The 25,745-nt window shown below is 50.8% G+C and overlaps 2 protein-coding genes across 4 annotated transcripts in view; one reads left to right on the top strand and one right to left on the bottom strand.

The window, feature by feature from the left end:
• The window catches only part of TRAP1 (TNF receptor associated protein 1), a 19,212-nt gene extending 5,310 nt beyond the window's left edge, over positions 1–13,902 (bottom strand). Inside the window, exons 1-8 of the mRNA XM_061600161.1 lie at positions 13,647–13,902; positions 13,189–13,347; positions 12,966–13,048; positions 11,078–11,218; positions 7,686–7,757; positions 7,109–7,269; positions 1,471–1,580; positions 695–768 (exon numbers count right to left, since the gene is read on the bottom strand). Of these exons, the coding sequence (XP_061456145.1) occupies positions 695–768; positions 1,471–1,580; positions 7,109–7,269; positions 7,686–7,757; positions 11,078–11,218; positions 12,966–13,048; positions 13,189–13,347; positions 13,647–13,713 (867 nt within the window). The 5' untranslated portion in view covers positions 13,714–13,902. The remainder of the gene's footprint in view (positions 1–694; positions 769–1,470; positions 1,581–7,108; positions 7,270–7,685; positions 7,758–11,077; positions 11,219–12,965; positions 13,049–13,188; positions 13,348–13,646) is intronic.
• FAM234A (family with sequence similarity 234 member A) lies at positions 13,752–25,745 on the top strand. 3 transcript variants are annotated; one of them, XM_061600164.1, is made up of 12 exons: positions 13,752–14,026; positions 15,936–16,224; positions 16,327–16,446; positions 16,635–16,814; positions 18,212–18,342; positions 18,955–19,087; positions 19,261–19,402; positions 21,685–21,825; positions 23,068–23,146; positions 23,655–23,810; positions 24,402–24,510; positions 24,627–25,745. In XM_061600164.1, the coding sequence occupies exons 2-12, from the start codon at positions 15,969–15,971 to the stop codon at positions 24,788–24,790; spliced, it is 1,611 nt and encodes a 536-aa protein (XP_061456148.1). In that variant the 5' UTR covers positions 13,752–14,026; positions 15,936–15,968; the 3' UTR covers positions 24,791–25,745. The 3 variants fall into 3 exon arrangements, with proteins under 3 accessions (XP_061456148.1, XP_061456147.1, XP_061456146.1); XM_061600163.1 differs by having other exon boundaries at positions 13,754–13,981; positions 24,579–25,745; XM_061600162.1 differs by having other exon boundaries at positions 13,754–14,026; positions 24,579–25,745.

Raw genomic sequence — 25,745 nt, 5'->3', positions numbered from 1 at the left:
GCAAAGAGGGGCTGGGGAGGAGTGCACTCCCATAACCATGCCATGTGCCCCCAGAAAGGAAGGAAGCAGCGGCACCACTGAGACGCCATCGCACTGCTTCAAGTAAGCCGCCTTGGGAATCCTTCTGGTGCAAAGGGTGAGAGGGAATCAAAGCAAACAGCAGAGGGAAACAGCATCAGGCAGACTAGCACCTGCAAGGAAGAATGTGGTGCAGAGGCCAGTGAAAGCACCCGAGGGCCAAGAGGAGCCCAGAACTCTCCTCCTCCAGCTGAAGAATCTCCTCTTGCCCCAAGAGGAGACCAAGAGTGGGACCAGGAGGGGGTGGGCAACCTGGCACAAGTCAATGCCCCACCCGTAGAGAGAAGACAACATGAAAGGACCTTGCACTTAGAAGCACGTCAAGCATTCTCCATCATCCTGTCAGCAACCCATACAGTAGGTCAGAACGAATATCCCTGCATTACTGGGGGGCGAGGCTGCTAGTTTGCAGCAAAGGAAAGACCAGCCTAACTCAGGGTCACTCATAAGTCCATGGTGGAGGCATGATTCAAACCAGGACTCCCTGGCTCAAAGTCTTGGCCCTTCCTCTATGCCACCGCTTCCTGACAGGCACACAGTTCTGAGGAGGACTTTGCAGGTTCAAGGGCCATGCAGCTCAAGTCTTGGCCTCCGCCATTCCCAGCTTCCACCTTACCTGCATGGTGTTGACACGTTGCCCATTGAGAAAGAGGGGAAAGCTGATGAAGTTGCTGTATTTTGTGATGACCTCTAATGGGGGGAAAAGGTTCACTGAGTGACTATATTAATACCCTGCTTCAACCCACTCCAACTCCAGCGGTGCCCCCCATCCAAAGGCAGCACACCCTGAAGCGTGGCATTGGGATAGCCACATCTGGATCAGTGCATGGGCATCACACAGTGCAACCCATTAAGAAAGGAAAGGTGCGGGATGGGGAATCCTGGCCCTGAAAGCCAAGCCTCCACTACTAACGGCAAAGAGGAACTAGTTCATTCCGTTCTACCAGACAGGTCTTAAATGTGCGAAGGAGCTGTAGTACGTGGAAGGTCTCCCAAAGGGACCAGGAAGGTTCAAAACCACCCCACAACTGACTGCACCTTCACTGCCATGTCAAGAGGCCCACACTTCCCAACCCAGAGACTACTGACAGTCCATGAGCGTGCAAAGCTACGTTACTCCAAGTCACACCGTGGGTCCACCTTAAGCCAATACTGTCTACTCTGGCAGCACCTCTTTGGGGTCTCAGGCAGAAGGACTTTCCTGACAGTTGCTGCCTGATCCTTTAACAGGAGATGCCAGTGACTGAACCAAAGAGCTTCCACTGTGCTCTGGCCCCTTCCTTCCCTCCTGCCCTCAAGTCAAGCTACGGAGCCCACAAAAGGCCCCTAGGGAACTGGAGGGAAATGCAGGGCAAGTGTGGCAAGCAAACCTTCCCTTCCCTACTTGCTCACCTTTGACTCGCCCTTCACTGGCAAACTCCTTGCAGTCTTCCTTCAGATGAAGAATTATTTTTGTCCCAGTTTGAACTCCAGAGGCTTCTGAAATCTCAAATATCCCTGAACTAGGATTAAAAAACATAATCAAATGTCATAGGAACCAGGGAAATTCCAACGATGAACTGCCCCCACCACTACTGGCAACAGGTAGGAGCTCAGCTGCCCCACGCTGACTGCTCTGCCCTCCAAGCCAGCAGAAGCCCAGTGTCCCCCAAAGCCATGCCCTAATTCAGCAGCTCAGGCCTGAGCCACAAATGGAACATTGGCCACTTATCACAAAAGGGCCTTCGCTGGGAGGCAAAGTGAACCCGCCACCACGAGTTCTCTTCCATTCCCCAGGCAGGAAACACTATGACTCATTTGCATATGCACCTCCTCCCTTTCAGGAGCCCATCAGTTTGCATTCATGGCCAAGCCGTGGAGGACCATCTTGGGACCTGCTAGATCTATAACCTTGCACAGAGAAGGAAGAATGGCTACTGCCAGAGAAAACCAAGCACACAGACAGGACAGGTGATGTTGTACGCGTAAGGAGGAAAACAGTGAGAGCTGCATGCGGGGTGTGGCTGTGACTGGCTCACCTCATCTGCTAGAGAAGGCCCCTTCAGAGTAAGTAGCCAGTGTCCCATTCTCCTGGTAGACTCGTGAGCGAGCCCCAGTCACCACAGGACCTACCAGAGCCTTAATGGCCTTAGTGGGTTGTAGCGGGCAGGAATGTGCCTAACATCTACTCACCAAGGAGGAAACTTGCCCTGTAGGACACACTACCCAAAAGCTCCCTCTGCTGACACGAGATATCCAGTTTGTAGCCATGTATAGAGGTGAAGGCTGAAAACATGTAGCTACCTTACAAATCTCTACTACATTAGCATTGTTCATCAGCATTGCTGATGTGGCTACTGCCATGGCTGAGTGAATGATGACACAGCGTGGACAGCACAGGTGCTGGACCTCGTGGGCCAGTGCAGTGCAAGTCTTGAGCCATCTGGCTACCATGGGAGCTTGAGTCTTCTTCCCCAGAGACCTGGGACACGAGCAGGCTACAAGACTGACGGAAAGATTTAATTCTGTCAATGTATATTTTTATTACTCTTCTAACATACAGCTTGTTGCAAGAACTTTCTGCCAGGTGGCCAGATGTGGGCAAAAGGATTGTAGTACCAGTACTTAAACCCGGTGGAACAGAGAATTTATTTTAGGAATCAACATAGGTTCTGTTCTCAGGACCACACTGTCTCTATGAAAAATGCAGAGCTCTTTTCTGACCAATAGGGTACTGAACTCTGCCACATCCTCCTGGCCACCAAAAAAAGCTACCTTCAAGGAGAGGAGAGGCTCAAATGGGGATCAGAAACAGTGAATTACAGGTGGCGACTATAATTCCACCAGACTTGTTTAATGTGAGGGTGTTTGCTGAACTTGTTATCATGCTGTAGTGGTGCTGAGGCTAGTGCTAAGGCCTGGCACTTGAGCGCTGGGCTTAAGGCCTTGGTCCAATCTGTCCTATAGGAACAGGGGTTGTTTTATTAATCCTGTCGGCTAGCATGGGGTTGGTCACATGTGGTGAGAAACTGTTTTATTAACCGCTCAATATCCAGCTGGCTAGTTTGGGCCAAGATGGGCTAGGGTGCAAGACTGGTCCCTGTGACTAGCTGGAGGATTTCTGAATGCCATGATCTCCTGGGCCACTGTGATGCTACTAGGATGGATGCCTGCACCTGCCTGACTTGACAGAGAACTCGTGACATAAAGGGCCAAGAGGGACAAGTAAATCTACTTCTCCAAAGAGGCAAGATTCAGGAACATGGAGCTCCATTGCCCCTCCTAAGAATCAGGCAAATCTACAAATGCCTCTTCCTCATTAGTAAGCAACACAATCTCTAGCAGGGCTTTGTAACTTCCGGACCGCAGGCTGCTCTTGGCCTGCCAGAGGGTCAAATTTAGCCCACAAGGCCATTTCTCAAAGCCACACCCACCTGCCAATCAGCTGACATCAATCCAATAGCAGGCAGGGTTCAATTCTGTGTTGGCTGTGCAGAAGTTCCCTCGCTGGGAACTGCCCCATGCAACCAAAGCAGCAGGATTTAACCCCTGCCCATCCTGCTCAGTTTGGCTGTGCACACCAGTTCCCCTGCTAGAAATAGGCATGCACAACCAAAGCACAGCACTGCTCTGTTTGAAAAGCCTTTTTCAAACTGCCGTGCACTACTATTTAAGCCTCTAATATTCAAACATTGAAAGAGTAGTGCAGGGCAGCTTGCAAAAAGGGCTTTCAAACAGCACACACTGTGCTTTGAAGTCCAATCAACTGGGGCTTCAAAGCACAGCATCACCTGACATCATAGCGACATCAGGTGGCTGGCCCAGGAGAGGGGGGAGAAAACAATCTGGGCCGCCAGCTGAAAAGGTTCCTGTCTGTAGGGTCTGACTAAGGCATGCCCTTCGTAATGCAGGATCAGGATACTGATACTCAGAATCCTCAGAGAAGTGCTGCACTGTGGCTTTGCACTTAGATACAGTTCCTCTCTTTCTATGAGCCTTTTTAGACTTCTTTCTATGGGCGGGAGAGACTCCTGGGATGAGGAAGAAACATCCCTATTGTATCTTTTTCTGTGCTTGTATTTCCTATGCCCCACCAAGGCACAATTCCCCCCTCCCCACACACACACATATATACACACTTAGGGCTTCTTTTACAGCCTGTACTAATGTTGGTGACACAGTGGGAATGCTGGGATCAGTGTCTGGCCTAGCGACTGAATTCTGGGTGGACAAAACACTGCTAAGGATTGAGAAAAAGACTGTAAGCCACACTAACTTTGCCCTGTGAGAACTGCTGCTGGTCACTCCTAGTAACACTCTCCAGCTACAATGATCTTTCTTTCAGTAACAAAGGCAGGCGGGGGCTCCTGGTCTGGCTTCCCTCTCCCTTTGCTCCTCAGCTTCCTTAACAAGGCTGAGCAAAGCGGGACGTTGCTCAGCTGGCTCCTCCCTCACCCCTTGGGATACTGAGCTGGCTTGCCACCGATGGAGGCTGATCGTGCGGCTGTAGCCCGGGAGGATTTCTGCCCCTGCCAACGCTGCTCAAGCGGATGGCATCAGGTCCACTGCTCCAGTCTTTCCCACCGGGCCCCACAGCAGTGCTCTAATTTGGAAGGGAGCAGAGAGACACAGAGAAGCAAAGGCAGAGCTTTTCTTTTTAGAGGAACGGAGGAAAAAATAAGATGGGTTAAGAAACAGAGGAAGAGATCTCAAGAGAGAAAAGTGGGAAGTAACACAAGTAAATCTGCCAAGACGGAGAGAAGAGCCCTCTGGAGCAGGAAACAAAACTGAACAGCTCCTGGAAGGGGAAGGTGCCTGTGCAAACTGACCACAGAGTTTCCTGCTTGGGCTAACAGGACGGAAGAGAACCAGCAGTGAGCAGGCTGCGAGTTCACCAGGAGAAGGCCAGCCTTTGTCTCCTTCCTTGCATGGACAACATATACTCCATAACCTTACTGAACTCTCAGAAGTGCTAACTGTGCAGCTGCTTTTGAAAATAAATCAGCAACGTAACAGTTGGCCTGTGACAATTAGGCTAAGCTGGGGCAGTGCCCCATTGTCTTATGCTTTGGAAAGTCCTACATGTACGGATGATGCTACATACACCCTAATTTTAGCAGGGCCAATTCATTTGGCATAAGACAAAAAATGAAACTCCCAGGCTGATCTGTTCAAAGGCACATGGTGCCCATCCCCGGATACACAGCATGTCACTCCCCCAGACTGCTGAGCTGCAGTTTCAACTGCCCCTGTGCAGATTGTTTTCCTCAGGAAAGTGGCAGGCAAAGGATTGTTCCCCAATGGCTCCCAAACAGTTTCTTCAGCTGCATTTTTCACCAGTTCCCTCTGATCATGTGAAACAGCAAATGGTGAACAATTGTGGCTAGTAGGCAGCATGGATCTTGCCCCTGTCCCCATGGAAAATTGGCAGGATCAGCTCTCCATTTTAGAAAGCGACATTCTAGTCCGTGACTGAAAAACCTGATTCTGCAAGAGGCTCAGAAACATCTCACAGACAACAGGCCTCTGCCAGAGCACCTTCATCAACCCAGCTCTTATATTATTTGTTAGTCACTTGCTATCTGAAGGTCTCCTCCATACGACTTATAACATGGTTAGAAACAAAAATACATCGTTCTATAAAAAGCCAAAACAATAAAACAGCAACAACCTCCGCCCTCTTAACAACTACGACATGCCTTGGCGACACAGTAATAACAAACAGCATCATCTTAGTCCATCCAAAGCCTGAGGGGAAAAGACCAATCTTTACCTGGCACTGAAAAGACGTCAATGAAGATGCCAGGCAGATCTCACTGGGGAGTCACAACTGAAGGGCCCTCTCCCTTGTCACCACCCTCCAAGCCTGCCTCAGAGGGGCAACCTGGAGAAGGGCCTCAGAAGCGGGCCTGAGGGTCTGCGTAGGTTCACATCAGGAGAGGCATTCCAAGAAGATATTGGGGTCCTGAGCCATAACAAGCTTTAAAGGTCAAAACAGCACTTTGAATTGAGCTCGGAAATGTACAGACAGCTATTGTCCTTGGATCAGAATTGGTGCTATATGATCTGTTCACCTCAAATCCATCAACAGTTGGGCAGCCACATTCTGCACAAACTGAATCTTCCAAACTGTTTTCAAAAGCAACCCCACACACAGCACATTGCCATAATCCAACTCTAGGGTTGCCAGAGCGTAGACTGCTGTAGCCAGGTTATCCCTGTTCAGACAGGGTCACCGTTGGACCACCAGCCTCAGCCTATGGAAGGCACTCCAGCCACCAAAGCCACCTGTGCCTCAAGTGATAGCAGTGGAACCAGGAGAAACCCCAAACTATGAACTTGCTCCTTCAGAGGGGGTGTGACCCCATCTAGAGCAGGCCACACACCACTCAGGCAGTCTGAGGAACCACCCACCAACAGCATCTCAGTCTTGTCTGGACTGATCTTCGGTTTATTGGCCTTCATCCAGTCCATTATCACAACCAAGCTCTGATCCAGCAAAGCTACCCCAAAGCGATCCAAAGTTCACTCTTCCGGGCACATGGTAATGGCAACTCCTGGCCGGCAACGCAAGAACAATTCCTCACCCAGCCTCCAGCAGATAAAAAAACAAGTGACAACCATAAACAACCCCCCTCCCCAACTCAAGGCCAGCTGTGTTACCCTGGGAATTGCCTCCCCTTCCCTACCCAGGAGCCTTGGCCTTAAAGCCAGCTGCTGCAAATGGGGGGGGGGTCTTTCTCCAGGAATGGGCTGACTGCTCTCCTCTCCTGGCAGCAAAAAAAGGTTGCCTGGTCTGCAGATGTTCCGGCTGTTGCACCTCTCCTGCTGCAGCAGGGGGTCAGAGCCTCTTCCATTCAACTGCAAATGTGATTGGTGGCAGCACTGAAATGGCCACACACCCCTGCTCCTCCTGAGACCTGGACTGAGGCGACTGAAGCCCTGGCAAGCAGCAGCCTCAGCCAGTCAGTGTGTACCACTTAAGCAATGTCTCCACAGCTGCCTTCTGCCCACCCCAACTCACACCCAGCCCCACCGCAGCGCCTCTTACCCATCCGAATGCCAACAGTAGCCGGGGCTGCCTGGCTGTGCTGACTGTGAGAACACATCCACCTGATCTGCCACCATGAAGACCGAATAGAAGCCCACTCCAAACTGGCCAATGATGTTACTGCCGGCTTCCACCCGGTTCCGCAGCACATCCAAGAAGGCCTGTGGACACAAAGCCCCTTTCTTGTAGCCAGGCCCCTCTCCCAAACCCACCAGGATAGCCTGCAACAGCCAACAGCCTCAATAGGAGAGACATCCATAGGCACCAGCAGGGCATCCTTTCCCAATCATGCCATAAATTTAAGGTATTTCCCACCTTTCACAGCAAAGCCTCTCATGACAGCATACAAGACACAACAATAAATAAATAAACACAATATCATTACGCTAACAACCATTTTTGTATGATCCTGCTGCTGAGGCCAAAGCTCTTCCCAGCTACTCAAAGGTGGGTCAAGAAAGGAGTAGGAGCTTGTGGTTCCTCCCAGGAGCAGCAGGAATTGCCCTGCCACATAACAGCTGCCAGTGCACGCACACCGATGGAGCCCCAGCTGCCCAAGGCCCTTCTTCAACTGTACCTTGGAGCCGGATCTAGCAATGGTTCCAAGATTAGAGAGAAGCTCCTCTTGGCTCATCCCGATGCCTGTGTCCTACAAGTGAGAGAATGGCAAAGAAGCCCATGTTGTGTCCAGGCCCCGTTTGGGAGATCCCCCCACCATTTGCACGGACTGGGGCAAGAACTACTGTTTTATTTGTTCAGAGTATCTGTACCCCACTCTTCAGGCAAAAAGCTCCCCAGAGTGGCTTACCTACGATCAATCAAGTGAAACAAGACTGTTCCTGCCCACAGGCTTACCATCTAAAAAAACTACGACACACAAGGGAAAACGTACAGTGAGGAGAAGAGGAAAAAAGCACACTCAGGCACCAGTTCAGATACCAGTTCTCATAACGAGCACCTGGCATAGAAACAGTTCAGGGATAAGAGGTGTCTGATGGAGCTGTTCTTTCGGCAAAGCCGATGGGACGAACCCTGCTCCCCATTTCTCCCTCTGAGGGAGCCTGATGGAACGCCTGCTGCTTCTGCCCAGTGAAAGTGGAGGCCGAAGAGGCCAGAGAGAGCTAGGCTTTCAGCAGAGGTGATGGAACGAGGCCTGCTTCCTCAACTAGAACTAGGTCTAGTAACAGCACCACTTCTAACAGTTTGCTTGTGAAAGATCAATTCTGATCTGATCTAAGCACCAAGAGGTTCGGGTCAATGTGGTCTAGGTGCTGAGGATGGGAAAAGTCAGGGCTAAATCCACCACCACCACCACCACAATGGTCATGGGGTAGCCTTAGTCAAGGCCACATCTCAGCCTAGACAAGATCACCACTCCAATCCCCCTCGGTAGACAAACTGGAGGCAAGTGCCACAAATGAGTTATTGTCCCAGAGTCGCTTCTTTTATTCCAGAGCAGGTAGCCAGGGCCACCACATCACAGGCCCTCCTTGCAAGGTGCAGAAATAGAACGCTGCTGGGCCTGAGGAGCATTCTCAGACCCGGCAGCACTTTGGTCTTCGAAGAGGGGACTCTGTGCGAACGCGGGTGGTGCTGGTTTCTCAGTACCCAGAAGTACCTCGCTTCAGTAGTTCATGCCCTGGTAACCTCTAAACTAGATTACTGCAATGCGCTCTACGTGGGGCTGCCTTTGAAGACGGTTCGGAAACTGCAGCTCATGCAGAATGCAGCGGCCAGACTGTTAACGGGGACCAGACGGTCCGAACATATAACACAATTCTGGTCCGCTTGCATTGGCTGCCTATATGTTTCCGGGCCCGGTTCAAAGTGCTGGTTCTAACCTACAAAGCCTTACATGGCACAGGACCACAATACCTGATGGAACGCCTCCCCGGATATGAACCTACCCATACACTACACTCAACATCGAAGACCCTCCTCCGAGTGCCTACTCATAGGGAGGCTCGGAGAGTGGCAACAAGAAAAAGGGCTTTTTCAGTGGTGGCCCCTGACTTATGGAACAATCTCCCTGAGGAGATACGCCTGGCGCCAACACTTCTATCCTTCCGGCGCCAGGTTAAAACTTTCCTCTTCGCCCAGGCATTTTAATATGTTTTAGTATGTGTTGGAATTGTTTCATCTTTTAAAATTTTAAATCTTTTTAATGTGTTTAAATTGTTAATATGTGTTTATTGTATTTTGATGTTAGTCTTGTGCACCGCCCAGAGAGCTTTGGCTATGGGGCGGTATATAAGTTTAATAAATAAATAAATAAATAAAGTGGTACTCTTAAAAGAGCAGCAAACCAAGCCATAGTCAAAATGACACGAGGGAGCCTGCCATTTCCTCCCTGGTAGAACCAAAGAACAAGAACAAAACACAATGACTCAACGCTCTCCCTTCTGGCACTGACTATACAGGCTCCTCGAGAACTCTTCATCCTAGCGCTGCTTCACAGCCACTAACAAGATGATGTTTTTATTTTTTTGTTTGTTTGTTTGTTTCATTTATAGACCGCCCATAGCGAATAGCTCTCTGGGCGGTGTACAAAAAGGTTAAAATACAAAATATGACAATAAAATCAAACTACACACAACAACGTTATAAACATTTAAACATTTAACATTTAACAGTTAAAATGCCTGGGAGCATAGCCAGGTCTTAACCTGGCACCGGAAAGACAGCAGCGTAGGCGCCAGGCGTACATCTTCGGGGAGGCTGTTCCACAGTTCAGGGGCCACTACAGAAAAGGCCCTGGATCAAGTAACTATCATCCGGGCTTCCCGATGAGTTGGTACCCGGAGGAGGGCCTTAGATGCTGAGCGAAGTGACCGGGTAGGTTCATAGCGGGAGAGGCGTTCCACAAGATATTGCGGTCCCACACCGTGTAAGGCTTTATAGGTCAAAACCAGCACCTTGAATCTGGCTCGGAAGCAAATAGGTAGCCAGTGCAAACGGGCCAGAACAGGTGTTATATGCGCTGATAGGCTAGTTCCCGTCAACAATCTGGCTGCCGCGTTTTGCACTAGCTGGAGTTTTCGAACTGTCTTCAAGGGCAGCCCTACATAGAGCGCGTTACAGTAATCCAGTCTAGAAGTTACCAGAGCATGAATAACTGAGGCGAGGTCATCCCTGTCTAGATAGGGACGTAGCTGGGCTACCAGTCGAAGGTGGTAGAACGCATTCCTCGCCACCGAGGCCACTTGTGCCTCAAGAGACAAGGAAGGATCGAAAAGAATCCCCAAGCTACGAACCTGTTCCTTCAAGGGGAGTGTAACCCCATCTAGAACAGGGTGAACATCCACCATCTGGGCAGGGAAGGCACTCATCAACAGTGTCTCAGTCTTGTCTGGATTGAGTCTCAGTAGCTCTCATCCAGTCCATTATCGCGGTCAGGCAACGGTTCAGCACGTCCACAGCCTCACCTGATTCAGATGAAAAGGAGAAATAGAACTGCGTGTCATCAGTATACTGATGGCAACGCACTCCAAAACTCCTGATGACGGCACCCAGAGGCTGCATGTAGATGTTAAAAAGCATGGGGGACAAAACCGACCCCTGAGGGACTCCACAATGGAGAGTCCAAGGTGTTGACCCCTAGTGTAAAAGCTCACATAGTGCCACAGAAGGACAGAAAAGAGTTTAGGAGACCAGCCAGCAAGCAGCCCAGCGCATGGTCCTGAGCAAGATTTTGATTTTATGCTGCCCTTACCAAGTGGATGCAACAACATCTGAATGGCCCACGTTGTCAGAACAGTGAGAGCTGCACAAACACAGGACCCTATACAGTTGGCTCCAGTCTGCCAAGGGCCCTCAAGGGACAAAGATGCTCCACCCAAAGCAGCAAAACCTCTCTGCTTGAAAGATCTTCCTTGGCAGCTCCAGCCATAGAGCAGGAATGGAAGGTAGATGGCTCAGGAGAGTTCTGGTGCAAGGTGGCCACAGAGACCTGCCTACCAGCAGCCATACCTGGATGGTGACGGTTCCTTTTTTGGCATCTGTCTCAATATGGATTTCCAGTTCTGGCAGGAACTTCCCTTCAGACATCAGCTTGTGGCGCAGTTTTTCTAAAGCATCGCTGCCATTGGAGATCAACTCTCGGATAAACACCTGCAGGAAGAGGCCATAGCAAGCACAGCACATGAGCACATGGACAGTAAAGCAGTGATTTTAAAAGGGTGGAGCAGCATCCCATCCCAGAGGGAGGGGCACATGTTTCACAAATAGGGAAGGACAGGATGATCCCTTCCTCCCCCAATAGCCAAAGCCTGTGTAGAAGCAACACACACTGGCAGCAGCCCTTCATGCCTGGATTTACAGGTATGATACACTATCACTCCAATCTGACTTGGGGATTTCAGAAAGAGCTGCTGCTGCGGTTTCCCTGAGAACCGTTTGGGAGCAGGAGGGAGGGCAAAGGTATCCTGCCCTGTTGCTCTCCTAATGCCAATGTAGAGCTACACAGTGTAGATCCTCATTCACAGCAGCAGGCTGCATACACACAATGGCATGCAAGAATCTATGCATGGCCTCCTACTTTTGCCCATTCTCTTTTGTTGTTCCACTCCTTAACTGGCATCCCTGATGTCACTCGAGCCACTCATTTCTGCTCCGTATTCCACTGTCCACAAACAATGGTTGCATTTCCTACCTTTTCCTTTCCTATTGCTATCATAATTCCAAAAATACTCATTCCTCAGCTCTGACTTATCTTCCATCACAGATATCTCTACATTCTCTTCCTTGCCCTTGCATTTTTTTGTTTTCTGTTGCTCTAAACTTTGTTACTTTTCCCGCAGTACATGTCTTGATATTTTTCCCCTTACTGGAGGAGCTCTTTACCATTCAATATTTGTTCAATTATTCTCTTTTTTGAAAGGACACCTTAAAAGAAAAAGTGAAAATATAATCGGATCTATGTATAATTATTTTTGCCTTCTCCACTTTTCTGAGTCTTGTTTCTGGTACTTTCCGATCTAGACTCCCTTTGGAAAAGGGCCTTCTTTTGATGTGCTTTGTATAGCACCTAGTTTCCTGTGCACTTTATGCTAAATAATCAATGTTATCAGCAAATAAAGACCTTATAAAAGTGAGCATTCATTGTTATAAGCTATTCGATGTTTCATTTTCTGTTACTGCACTAAAAACAAAATAAAAGAATGTAGGCAAAAGCAGAGAAACTCATGGAATCCTTTATCCTGGTCTCTTTCACTGGCTTTCATTTAGTAGTAATACTAAGGTAAAACTATGGGTGGCGTTCAGTGCTAGTCCTGTTTAGAGTAGGCCCACTGTAGTTAATAAGCATGATTAACTCTGGTTCATTAACTTCAATGAATCTGTTCTGAGTAGGAATTAGTTAAATTTGACCTTATGTATATTGCTGTGTGAATTATTATTTCAGGATTAATAATGTGCATTATTAGCACTATTAAATATCAAAAGTGAAAGTGTGTCCCATATTGGAGGTTGGGAGTCAGTGGTAGGTCTTGGGTTTAGACCAATTGATTACTGCTACTCTAGGAAGCACGGGGACTGTTTCCCAACTGGCAAAAGGGTTGTATTTCCAACAGAGCAGAGTTGCTTTGTGCAAACATGGGGAAATTAACCAAATGCATCACAAAAGGGACGCAGCAATGCTCTCTCAATATTTGCATTTGGGAATTTGCTTCAAGCCAATTTGGAGACCGCTGCCATTGACTGACCAGGGCTCAGATTACCCCAACATGCCTTTCCACATACAACAGCAGCTGCAGTCAAATTACCTCAGAAGGGAAACCCATTGGCAGGCAATGACAAGGGCCTCAGCCCCAAGAGAGGTCCCACTAGGGCAGGGCCAGGAGCAGAGCAGTCACCATACCTCCTTCTCCGAGTAGAGGGAACGGGCCACAATATCCAGCAGCTCCTTGGTCTCTGCTTGAAATTCGTGCCTGGAAGCAGAACCTACAAGGTCAAGAGAAGGGAGAAATGGCTACTGATCTCTACAAGCCAGAACGCCTGCAAGGCTGCTGCCCAACACCCCAAAACCAAGAGAGACAGCCATGACTTGTGGCCAACCGAAGTGGAGCCCGGCCTGGCCTGACCTGGGACACGCTCAGGGTTGCTGGCCAGCCTGTGCAGTGGTGGCGTCTCCTCGTCGCTCTGGCTGGCCTGCGTGCTGTAGCTGTAGCTGTTCCTGGAAGCCCAGCTCAGGTTGGGCAGCAGCGGAGAGAGGCTCCGGTGAGCAACCACGGCCCTCGGCCCTACAACATAAGAGGAGCGCGTCGTTAGATACCCAACTCGCTTCCACCCGGTTGGGGGCCTTTAGCAGGGGGCGGGGGAGAGGAAACACGGAGTCCACGGAGAATGAGGCTCCCAGCTGTCGGCTACGACTCAGGACGGCGGAGCATTATCTGCGGGGCGAGATGTGGCCTGATCACCGGCACGGAGGACCGCGGGAGAGGCGCTGGGAAGGCCCCCGGACTGGCCGCTGTGGGGAGAGGGCCAGGGGCCCTCAATTGGCGGTGCGACCCGGACCCCCCGCGTCTCCCGAGCCCCTCACCTGCCGCTGGGCGGAGCAGGAGCGAGAGAAGGCGGCACCCGCCGCGCAGCGCCTCCAGCCTCGCCATCGTGACCGGCCCCTGCCGCGCGCTTGCCCTCGCGTATCACCCTTCCGGCGCAGGTCTAATGTCGTCACGTTAACCAGGTGGGCGCTTCAGTGACGTTACTGAGCCGCAGGTTACCCCGTCCCCTTGGTCGAAAACGGCTCGACTTTCGCCTGAGAAAGAGAGGAAAAAAGCGCACTACGTAGCTCTCTGTGCGCATGCGCTGGAGTGCCGGTCGCTAAGCCCAGCCCCTCGACCGGGGCAGCGGGAGGTCGCTCGCTCGCTCGCTCAGGTAGGCCGGTTGGAGAGCCGCACCACCGCCGCGATCAGCCCCCAGGTAGGCCCTGGCCTTGTCTTTGTCCGCACGGGTGTCCTCTGGGCGTGTGCAGAGTGTGGTGAGGAGGTGCCGCCGCCGCCAGGGAAGCTGCCCCCCCAGTGTGGGTGGCCAGATTCCCTTCCCCCTCCCCGCCTGCGCCGGGCCTCAGCAGAAGAGGGGCGCAGAGGAGCCGCCCGCCCATCCATCCATCCACGCCCGGACACTCTCCCCTGGGATGACGGCTGCCTTTCTGCCTGTCGGCCGAGAGGCGCCGAGTGTTTGTGCTTCCAGAGGCCCCCCTTGGCAGAGCCCCTTCCAGGCCGGCCACTAGCCGGGAAAGCAGGGGGCGCAGAGCGAGGGCGCGAGAGCGCCGGAACCCACGACCAGGCCTCCACCCCCCCCGGTGGAGTGAGTGGGTCCCCCCGAGGATGGGCGTCGTGCTTCTTAAGCAGGCTCATAAGTGGGGCCTGGAATTAGGGCTGAGCAGTTCAGGGTAGTAAGAAGAACAAGGGAACCGTCAGGAGGTCCAAACTGGGTGAATGAGCGTTGACAGGGCAAGTACGACTAAATGGAAGCGCGTATAAACAGATGGACGTTGGGGCAAAGAAAACCCTAATGTCACATGTATGGACCCTGGGGACATAGTCGATGGCGGCACCTCTGAAAAAGGCAAATTCCAGGTTGGGAATCGTGAGGAACAGAACTGAAAATTAGACTGCCAATATAATGGAAATTATTCCAAATCTGTGGTGCAACTGCCTTACCTCAAGAAAGATATTATAGAGGTGGGAAAGGTTCAGAAAACGGCAACCAACGTGATCAAGAGGATTGAGTGACTCCCCTAACAGCAGAGGCTTGCATTGGGGGTTGTTTAGCTTAGAAAACAGCAACTAGGGAGATACATGACGGAAGTGTATAATATTTTGCATGGTGTGGAGAAAGTGAATGGAAAGAAGTTTTTTTCTCTCTCTCCTAATACAACCTGGGATCACCCAAGGAAACTGGAGGGAGATTCAGGACACAAAAGGAAGGATCTGTTCACTTAGCAGTTATGTGGAATTTTCTAACAAAAGACATAGTGGTACCAACACTTGTGTGGCGGCAAGGTTTTAAAAGGGGATGGTAGGTTTCCCTATTAAGGCCCAAGAATCCTCAGAGCCTCAGTCTCTGTTAGATTCACAGAGAACCTGGTGGGACCCCCTTCCACTAAGGACTGGAGTTCCTTCTTGGCACTGGACTCCTTAGTCTAGTTTCTTTTCTGTAACAGAGTTTTTCTTATCTACACCCCTTGCTATTTTCCATAGCACAGTGGCTGCCTTCCCTGTTCTCCACTCTTGCTGGCTTGCCACTGGACTTGCCAACCCAAAATTCATTTCTTGCTCTCTCTTCCTTCTCTGTTTTCCCCTGCAGCCCTTCTTTATTGCTTTCTCAATTTCTCTCTCTTCTTTGGCTGTTAATCCTTTTCCTGTCCTGGCGTGCGTGTGTCTGTTTCTCTTTCTCTCACACACACAAAGCGCTGTGCAGCCTCTCCTGTAAGTTCCCTGGGACCTCTCCCTGATGCTGCAGTGTTCTGCCTTTTATGCAACAGCTGTGAGCGTCTCTCCGATGCCCTACAGTTATGGCCATTACTGTAGCTTCACTCCCAGTCTACCAGTCTTTGAGCAAACTGGGAGATGAGTGGCATGGTAGATGGAGGCAACTTCCACATCCTCCCAACAGGGGATTAGACAAATTCATGGAGGGCACTTCTGTTAATGACTCCTAGACATGATGATTATATGCTACATCTGGTATCTCAGAGCCTACCTGCCTGCCCCTGAATGCTAATATCTGGGGAACATGAGCTTCCCATAGGCATTGGCTACTGTGGGGAATGGGTTTGGATTTGTTAGGCCTTTGTTCTGATCCAGGCTCTTCTTATGTGCATCAGGAGCCAAGCCTTCCTCCAAAAGAGGAGGCCAGAATGGAGGACAAGGATTTGGAGGCAGAGATCCACCCACTCAAGAACGAGGAGAGCAAAGCTTCAGAGGGCCAAGCAAACAGTGCCAAGAAGGAAAGTGCCCCAAAGCAGCCTGGCCGGCTTTCAAGATGGCGCACAGCAGCCTTCTTTCTCTCTCTCTTCTTGTGCCTCGCAGTGGTGTTTGCCTTCTCCTTCGTTATCCCCTGCCCAGTGAGGCCAGTTTCCCAAAGGACATGGAGCAGAACTTATGCCAATGCAAGTGGGTACATGGACACAGCTGCTGCTGCTGCTCGTCAACATGTTGTTGGGGCACAAGTGCCCTGTAGCCCTTGCTGATACCACCATTTTGACTCCTTTTCAGCAACTTACACCTTCCTGGCAGTGGGGGATGTGAACCAGGACAGAGTCCAGGATGTCCTCTTCGCTTTCCAGGCTTCCAACGGGAGCAGCAGCGGCGTGAACGGTTCTTGCTCCAGTGAAGGTGAGGGCGTGCAGGGTGCCAGGGCTGCGAGATGAGGCTTGAGAAGGGTCCTTTGAGCTGGCAGAAGCCAACATGGGGAATGCAGAGCGGAACAAGGAGGCACGACCGCGGAGGCTGCCCCTTGAGGAGCAGGGTGGGGAGCCCAGCAGGGCCAGTGCTGAGTGTGCTGCTCTTCCCTCTTCCTGCAGGCTTTGCCTCCCCCTGTGCCTTCCTGACAGCGCAGTCGGGCACAAATGGGTATACGCTCTGGCAGAGACCCGTTGCTGAAGACCTCCTGCTGATGGATTGCTCGACTGAACATGATCAGGCCCCAGCCTGCCTGGTTATAGGGAAGCCAGACCTCTTTGCAGCCATTGACTTGGAGACAGGTAGGCACTGCAGAGTCTCTCTCTCTGTTTTCTTTCAAACAGAGGGTTATAGAGGAATGGGGAGCACCAGTTAGCATTCCAAAAGAATGTATTCTCCAAGTAGACGTGCATTGACTTAATCAAGAACAACAGCAGCTTTAGTGTTCCTTTCTGCTCAACCAGAGCTGCCTTCTAGGACTGTGTAGTGTTTGTTACAGGGAGTCATCTATCCCAGAGGACTCCTGTGACTAGTTGCATGTCCAGCTCATGGTAAATTGAAGCTTTTGCATGTTCTTCATCACACAACAGTAGCTAGAAAGTTTCATCTCTGAAAAACACTCAGACCTCTGAATACCGCTTACCATGAAAACCCTATTCATAGGGTTGCCATAAGTCGGGATCAACTTGAAGGCAGTACATTTACATTTAATATGAAACATCTCTAGGCAACTTAAATAATTTCTTTAAAGCAACCATCACATTTAACAATAAAACAACTGTTCTCCCCCCCCCATAACACAGAAAGTGTAATAATCATTATAATCATATTCCCGCAAATGCCTGGGATAAAAGATACATCCTAACGTGGCACTGAAAGGATGTTAATGGTGGCACCAGGTGTCTTCACTGGGGAGTCCATTCATAGACAAGGAGCCACAACCAAAAGGCCCTGTCTCCCCCTTGTCACCACTATATGAACTTTCCTCACAGGCAGCACTTGGGAGAAGGATTAAATCTTGGATAAAGAAGACAGGATCAAGTAGAAGATGCTATTTTTTAAAAAAAGGCTCTTGCAGGGTTTTTTTTGCAAATTGGGAAATAGATGCTGTTCTTGTAAATCAAAAGATGGTCTTTGCCCTCCATCTGTTCCCTATCTTCACTTCATTTCCTGGTCTAACTTAGCAAATTGCCCGGAGAAGCCTTCATTTCAGACACAAAGTCTTTGGGGTGGGATTTAGCCACAGCTATGTAAACTCAGCATCAAAAATATGGCAGTCACTAGCAATATCCTACTGACATGGCTGGCCACCAGTCAGCCAAGTTGTGACTCACTTGCACTGCACTGCAGGATATGGGTGTGGGTATGAGGAACAGCAGCAGAGAGTGGATTTGGTGGCAACTGGGCCTTTTGAGTCTTAATTCCATGAGTTCCAGCCTCTGACCAGGGCAACAGTGCTTTGTCCCCTTTAATCCACTTTTGTGCCACAACAGAGGTTTTGAGGTTATGTCTGCTTTGACTGAACAATTCTAGCAAACATCCAGCACTCCAAAACAAAATGGGGAGGAGAGAGGGGCAGGGTTGTAGCAGGGAATGAATTGGTTGCCATGGCAAAGGCCCAGAGGATGCTGTGAGTTGTGCCTTGTGCTCAGATGGTGCCTTTCCTATTCCTCACATAGCTGCTCTGCTTGTTCCTCAGGGCAAACTCTGTGGCAAGAGGCTGGCAACTTTGAACCTAATTCAACAGTGCTGAGTCCCTTGTTGAAGATCCCAGATGTTACTGGAGATGGTGTGTCTGACCTTTTGGTCTTCTCTGAGGTGGGGGAGGAGGTAAGCTTGCTGGAGCTCCTGCTGGTGGTTCTAACAGTGCTGCCACTCTCGTCTGTAGCATCAGTGCCCACCAAGAGCTGGCTGCGCAATGTGGGCCAATTTTCGCTTCAAAGGGGGCTGAAGGATATTGTGTCAATGAGGCAGGATATTGAAGAAGGGCTTTTATGGCTGGCTGAGTTCCAGGGAGTTGGAAACAGGGTCGCCTTAGGCCCCTCCTAGCTGTTGCTCCTGAATTCCACTGAGAGCCAACTGGCTCTTTGCACTCTGCTGGGGAGGAACTCGGTTTGTTCCCTGCTGCCATGCTTGACAGCATTTCAGGCATCTCCCCCTTGCAGTTTCAGAGTAATTGTTCTCCAGGTAGTCTGGCCCTCAGTATCTCCCTCCCCAGGCCCAAGGTCCAGATTTAGGGCTGGGTCTGCTTCCTTTCAGCCTTGCTTGCCCGCAAACTGTCAGGATACATGCAGCCCTTATTGCCAGAAAAACTGAGTTTAGCTTTCCTTCAGCATCTCCTGTTGCCATGTAAGCCTTTATAAGACATCACAAATGCAGCGGCGGAAATGCTCCTTTCTCCCCAGAGTAGCGAGACTGTTATGGCTCTCATTTTCTCTATAGATTCAAAGCCACTTCTATTCGGGAAAACATGGTACCCAAATGGGGTCCAACAGAAGCTTGCACATTCCAGGGAGGATTGGCCACCTCATGCAAGTCACTGAGACGGGGGCCCACTACGTGCTCTTCTACACAGGTGAGTTCTGTGGCTTTCAGAGACAAGCGCCATCTTGGCTCAGGCAACATTGCTGAGGGGGAGGGATCCAGTCTGGAGAAAGGCCTGTTCTGAAACACTCCTTGGGATGGGAAGTGGGTTGCCTGCTTGGCTACCTCATGTTGGCGCTTGGCTCATTTGGCTCCTTTTCTCAGAAAAGGCTGTATATGGCTACTCTCTGAATGAGCTCTACCACATGGCATTCAACTCTCCAGCTGACAGGAGCTTTGGTCTGAAAGAAGACCCACGCTGGGCAATCGCAATTGACCGCACTACCCACAAAGTCTCCTTGCTCAGGTAACGGGGGGGGGGGGGCTTGACAAATATGGAAAGAGGTCTTGGAGGAATCTGGCAAATGGAGAATGCACAGCTTTCAGAGCAAGCGGAATGACTGGATATGTAACTTGGGGAGAACTAAGATCACAGCAGAGATGTAGCATTTCTGGAAAAGGAAAAGTATGAGAGCAGCAAATAGAGTTTACAGACAAAGGTGGTGTTGGTGTGAGCCAAAAAGTCACCTGTTCAAATCTTGCCAAGCAACAAGCCCACATCTCTCAGGCTCCCCCTGCAATATGGGAATGCTGACCTCCCTCCCAAGGTTTGCTGCAAGTGCTACAGAGAAGGAGACGCATCATAGACTTGAACCCCCTGCATCCTGAGCCCAACCTCTGAGGCAGGAGGACAAGCCGCCTCTCTAGTCCAGCACCCTCTTTCCAACAGGGACCAGCCAGCCAAATGCTCCCTCGAAGGCAATCAGCAGGCAGAAAGGCAAGAGTTCCCCTGTTGTGTGTATCACCAGCACCTGGTGTTAAGAGGCAGAGGTTGCAGCCAGCTGTCCTGCCTGATGCTCCTCAGTAGATCTGCTTCTTCATTTGGTCTAATCCCCTTTCAAGGCTCTGTAATGGTCGTCATAGTCTCAAGCTTCTGGCAGCGAGTTCCACAAATTGCAAGCACATGCGTTGTGGAAGTTGGCCTTTTCTTTTGCCTCTTCTGAATCTGCTGCTAATCAGTTCCATTGGGTGCCCCTGATATGGGAGAGGCAGAAGCCTTTCTAGGAACATAAGATGCTGCTTTGCACTGAGTTAGATCCTTCGTGATCTCGCTCAATATCGCCTGCGTTGACTGACAGCAGCTCTCCAGTGCTTCAGGTGTATCTTTCCCAGCCCTAAGCAGAGGGGCCGGGAATTGAACCAGGGACCTTTTGTAGGCAAAGTGGCTCCACTTCTCTCTGTCCACTTCTCTGCATTATGCAGAATTTTGTAAACATCTGTCATGTGCCCCAATATCATTTTTCTAAACTAAAACACACTTTGTCCTGTCCTTGGGTTGTTCCAGTCCCATTTGACCATTTTGGTTGCCCTTTCCCAAGCCCTTCCCTGCACTCAGTTGTCCGTGTTCTGGTGACCTGCCTTGACTACTGCAATGCGCTCTATGTGGGGCTGCTCTTGAAGTGGTTCAGAAGCTTTGCCCTGGGTTCCTTTGGGAGGAAGGGCAGGATATAAATGGAATAAATAAATAAAAGTAACGTAGAATGAAGCTGCTAACTTGGTGAGTGGGTCAGCACAATGGGACCCTATGCCACTAGTCCTGAGAGCACTGCACTGGCTGCCAGTGAGCTTTCAAGCCCAGGTCAAGGTGTTAGTACTAAATAGGACCTAAAAAAGCACTTTCCCCCATATCAGCCATCTCGGGCCCTGCCTTCAGCAGGGGAGGCCCTGTTGGTCGGGCAGCCTGGCTGGCTGGCACTGACTTGTAAAAGGGTTAGGATTCCTTGCTGAGGTGCATCTGTCTCCATTAGTAATGTTCAGCAGGAATTTTTAAACATTCATGTTCAACCAGGTAATTGATGACTGAAAGACAGCGTTTCTGGCAGTCTTGAGCTGTGAGGATGTGACTGTTTCTAGATGTCCCTAATCATTTTTAGGAGCCAGTGTGGCGTAGTGGTTAAGGTGTTTGACTATGACCTGGGAGACCAGGGTTCGAATCCCCACCCAGCCATGAAGCCCACTGGGTGGCCTTGGGCCAGTCACTGCCTCTCAGCCTCATGAAAACCCTGTTCATAGGGTCGCCATAAGTCGGAATCGACTTGAAGGCAGCACATTTACATTTAATCATCTTTAAATGTTTAGGTTTATTTTCATTGTTTCGTTTGTGTTTTCTGCTGCTTTGTTGTTTGCCGCCCTGGGCTCCTTTGGGAGGGAGGGTAGGAGAGGAATGTAATTAATTAATTAATAAAGTGCTATATGAAGTAGTGGCTCTTGTAAGGGAGGGGGAGAGGGAGGGGCTTGCGGGTTGAAGGAGCAATGTGGGTTCCACCCAGGTCCTCTTTGTCCTGATACTTCAAGAGGCTGCAGCAGCAGCAAGGCTTCAACACAAGGACTAGGAACTTTTTAATGAAATGAAACCCCTTTTTTCATGCCACACGAAAAAGTCTTTAAGAATGGACTTGGGGCAGCCAGTAGATCTACCAAGCCAGGTTCCCCATGATGCTCTCTGCCTCTGTCGTTGTAGGCTTAGGGCTGTCTACATGTTTCTTTGGGGCTGGAAATCACAAACATTCCCTGTTCTTCCTCATCTAGCTCTGGAGAAATCCACTACCTGACAAAGATGCCTGTGAAGTCAGGGGCCGATTTTTTGGTTTCAAGATTGAGCACGCTGGAGCTGGTGGATGGGCAGCGCTTGGGCTCAGTGTGGGTCACTGACATACCCCACATCCTAAGGTAATGCTGGCCCTGGAGCAGTGGCCTTGTACGGAAATGTCAAAATCAGTCGTATGTTTAAGGGGTTAAATTCTTTTGTCTCTCCACACAGACACTCCATGGGCTAATTTTGTGTGCCCTTCTTGTTCGTGGATAGCTGGTTGTGTGCTGTCCTTGGCATGTGCTGAGCTGTGACTTAGGGCTGGAGGGAGAGGTGTGAAGGGAAAGCCAGCAGGCCTGTCGTGTTGCCAGATCAGGGCTCTGCCCAGTGGGCAATGCAGCCAGCTAGAATGTGCAAAAGCGGCTTCTGGGCAGAGGCAGCGCTCTTTCCTTGTTCCACTGAGCAGGCGCAGCCTCCCATCCAAACGACAGAGAGGGGCTTCAGAGACATGGGAGCTGAATAAACAGTTTATCACAAGAAGTGCTGGAGCCGCCCCCATACCGTTCCACTAACAAGACCCGTGCCACAGCTTCCCCACAGATAACCTGTGTCCCTGCCCGCCCCTTGTTTTGAAACACCCCACCTTTCTTGTATACAGATAAAGAGCCCAGACTCACCCCAAAATATCAGACGTGCTTCTCCCCAAGTCTTGTCCAGAATCTTATTACAAAAAGAGCTTTTCCCCACACTAGACAGATCCCTAACCAGGACTTATTTTCTGCTCGAGCATAACCCAGCAGGAAACCCTTTCTGATGCTGGGACAAAAGGCCAATACACCCCCCCCCCATGCTGGTTTCCCTTCTGTCATTGCAGCAACATCTCTCCCACGCTCTGTTTGAAATCAAAGAGTAGCTGCTGCTGCTGCCGTCAAATGTTTGTTTTCTCTTTTGGGACATAACTAGGAATGGCCAGGAGTTGCAGGAGAGAGGGAGGCTGGTTGTTTCAGCTCTAGGTGCTGCAGAAGGCAAGTCCAGGGTGACAGATTCTGCCAAGATGGAGTCTAGCAACAGAAAAGGGCAGACGCCTTTGCACAGAACCTAGAAATGGCACGGCTGCCTCCCCTGCACAGAGACACTCAGTCCTGAGGATGGGGTGGGGGGAGAGTTAGTTTATTTGGCTTAATAGAAGAAACTCCTCTCTCAAAAATCCACTACAGCTTTTTTTGGGGCCTAATTTAGCTGCTCCAGTGCAGCTGCCCTCAGGGCCAATCCTACATGCCACTATGAAAGATTTCTTGCTCCTTGTTGTGTGGGTGGGTTGTGGGCGTGGAGGAGGGCTGCTGGAAATGGCCCTTTGGCTCCTTCTCATGTCTCTCTTGCAGTGAGCCAGTGCTTGGATCCTATGGAACTAATGAGGTTGACATTGTCATTGAAAGCAGAGTCTCCCCCAAGAAGAAGAAGGTTTGTTTAAATGTCCAGAGGGTAGCCATGTTGGTCTTTTGCAGAAAAACCAACAAAAGACTTTTGTGGCGCCTTCAGGATTAACTAATTTATTATTGCATAATGCTTTGTGAACTATAGTCTGTTTAATCAGATGTATGAAGTGTTATCCGTATATATATATAATTAATTACGTATACAAAGCCACACAGTTGGGAGGGGGGATTTTGGACAGAGGGAAATGAAATGCAGAAAAGCACAGGCAGTGGTAGTTATGTCATTACGAGTGGTAATTCACAAAACAGTGGGTTACAGAGAGCCTGATACGGGTATGGCACTTAGCATATGCAGTGCGCTAAAAACCCTTTGCCTTGGTTCAGTGCGCAAGTGAACTGGGGGAGGGCAGGGGGAGTGAGAGAGAGAAGGGCCCAGGCCCAGCCCTTCTGAGAAGAGGCACCCTGGGAGTGAATGCTGCTGGGAAAGGTGCTAAGAGACCAGCAACCATCTAAGCTGGGCATCCTCTCCGTAGGTCATGATTGTGGAAGGCCCATCTGGAGATATTGAGTGGGAGGCAGAGGTGCTGCTCTCGGGGGTGGGGAGCCCCAGGCCAGCCACCCTCGCTACTGCCGATCACAGATCAGTCTTCCTCTTCTGGGGCACGTACCAGGGCGACACTAATGGAACAGTAAGTAGAGAACAGTCTTCAGGGACTCCGTGGGGCAAGGCTGTAGGGTGTGGCAGTGCCCCACATGTGCACAGGCTCCTGGGGAGGGACACACACTCTGGCCCCAACAGAATGTGAAGCCGCTCCTTGTCCTGCCAGCTGGTTTTGGATGGGGTGGTGGGGAGATTCTGAATGGAAAGCTGTGGGGAGCCCATTATTGTGGGTCGGAGTGCTGGGTCATCCTGCTCCGTTCTCGGGTGTATTTTGCCAGAAAACCCTCTGATTGCACAAGGGAGATCATTCCTGTGGCCAGGGATGATCAGTCTTGCTGGAGCCACATGGGAAACAGTTGCCAGACCTTTCTGTGGTCTGAGTAGTGGAAAAGAGGGGCTGGTTTTGTGGCCTTGCTGCCAAACAATTGTGCTTGCAACAGGTTGGCTGGGGCCCTAAGCCTTGTTTGGCCCAGGGAGAGAGTTGCTCTGCTGGGGACTGCAGTATAACTGAATCATCTCCCCAAATTCATATCCATGCAGATCACACAGGAGCCTCTACATATTTCAGCTCTGGTTGGTAAGGTCTGCTGGGTGCAATTTTCTCTTCTCTTGCCTCTAGGAACCCTGGGAAGGGGCCCAGCAGCAGCACCTGTACATGTTCCACCCGTCCTTCCCCAACGTCCTCTTAGAGATGAGCAACAGCACAGAGCCAGTTGTTGCCTTTGAGGGTAAGTGTGACTCCTCCCTCCCGCCCCGCCCCAGCTGGGCAGCTGTGACCCTCCTCCTCTGATTCTAGGGGTGCTTTTTGAGCGGAGCCGCCATGCCTGCTATGTGTTACTGACAGGGCCCCAGGCCGGCAGTGCTCCGGGGCAAGTGGTGCTGTCAAAGCGGAAGCTGAAAGAGGACATTGTTGGCAGCCGTGTGATCTGGCTCAGCCAGTTGGCCCAGGATACTGAACAGAGCGTCCGGGACCGCTTCCTCCGGATGAGATACCGCAGCCTTCGGTGAGCTCTGGCCAGGTTGGGGTGCAGGGAGAGGCCAGCCCTGGAGGATCCAAGTTGGCCACAGGATTCCTGCAGTCACCCTGCTGGTCTGCATCACCAGCCAGAGAGAGAACAGACTTGAGACTGTGGAGAGGGCTGTGAACAGTAGAGGCTGGTTCAAAACTAGCATGAGGGGGAGGTGCCTTGGTCCTTTTCCCTGGTCGGCTACTTGCAGGTTCTGTATATGTGGAGGCAGTGGGTTAGGCCTTCCTCCTCCACCAAAGGGATCTGTTATGGGAGAGAGCTGACTTGGCACCTCCAGAGGTCTCTTCTACATAATCTGGGTAGCTCTGAATCAAGAACGAAGCTGGAATGCAGCCCTGTCCCAGAGATTGGGAGAACTCTTCAGTAGCAGAGATACTGGTACTGAGGTTGTGTGCTTGGCTGCCCTGATCCTGGCTCCTCCCTTTTTACTTGCTGCTGCCTCTGTGGGCAGGTCACCTGAGTGAGTCTCCTAGTGGCCTTTTAGAAAGGCCAGTGGCTAGTGCCCTGGGGCCCTGAGCTGTAGCTTCTTCAGGAGCAGCCAGAATGAGGCAGTTGGTTTCTCATTCTCTTCCCCAGATCCTGAGAGCAGCTCTGTTAGAGGCTAACGTAAGAGCATCCTTCCTGGAGAGAGAGCCTGCACCTCTGCTTGCTTCTGCCTTAACCGCTTGGCAGGTGGAGAGGCCCATCCAGAACGGGGGGAGGGGGTGTTGGTGGGATGCGCTGCAAGGAGCAGGCTCATGTCTCATGCCCATCCTCTAGCCTCCATCCCTGACAAGTGCTGCTTTTTCTTCTGGGGTCTTAAGGAACATTGATTGGAGGTTTCAGTTAGGCACACCTGGCTTTGCCACTCTTAATTTATTGCGTCTGGGGCATTCAGGGACTTGGACCGGCCTACTGTTGCTGTGGTTTCAGTAAATCCTCATTTTTGTCCACAA

Source organism: Rhineura floridana, chromosome 17 (genome assembly GCF_030035675.1).
Source record: "Rhineura floridana isolate rRhiFlo1 chromosome 17, rRhiFlo1.hap2, whole genome shotgun sequence".
Taxonomy (NCBI): Eukaryota; Metazoa; Chordata; class Lepidosauria; order Squamata; family Rhineuridae; genus Rhineura; species Rhineura floridana.
This window is presented reverse-complemented; position numbering and strand designations above follow the sequence as displayed.

Coding starts and splice junctions, on each gene's coding strand:
- FAM234A (XM_061600163.1), top strand. CDS start 15,969: ATGGAGGACAAGGATTTGGAGGCAGAGATCCACCCACTCAAGAACGAG. Junction 16,225..16,326: donor CAGAACTTATGCCAATGCAA/GTGGGTACATGG, acceptor ACTCCTTTTCAG/CAACTTACACCTTCCTGGCA. Junction 19,403..21,684: donor CACAAAGTCTCCTTGCTCAG/GTAACGGGGGGG, acceptor TTCCTCATCTAG/CTCTGGAGAAATCCACTACC.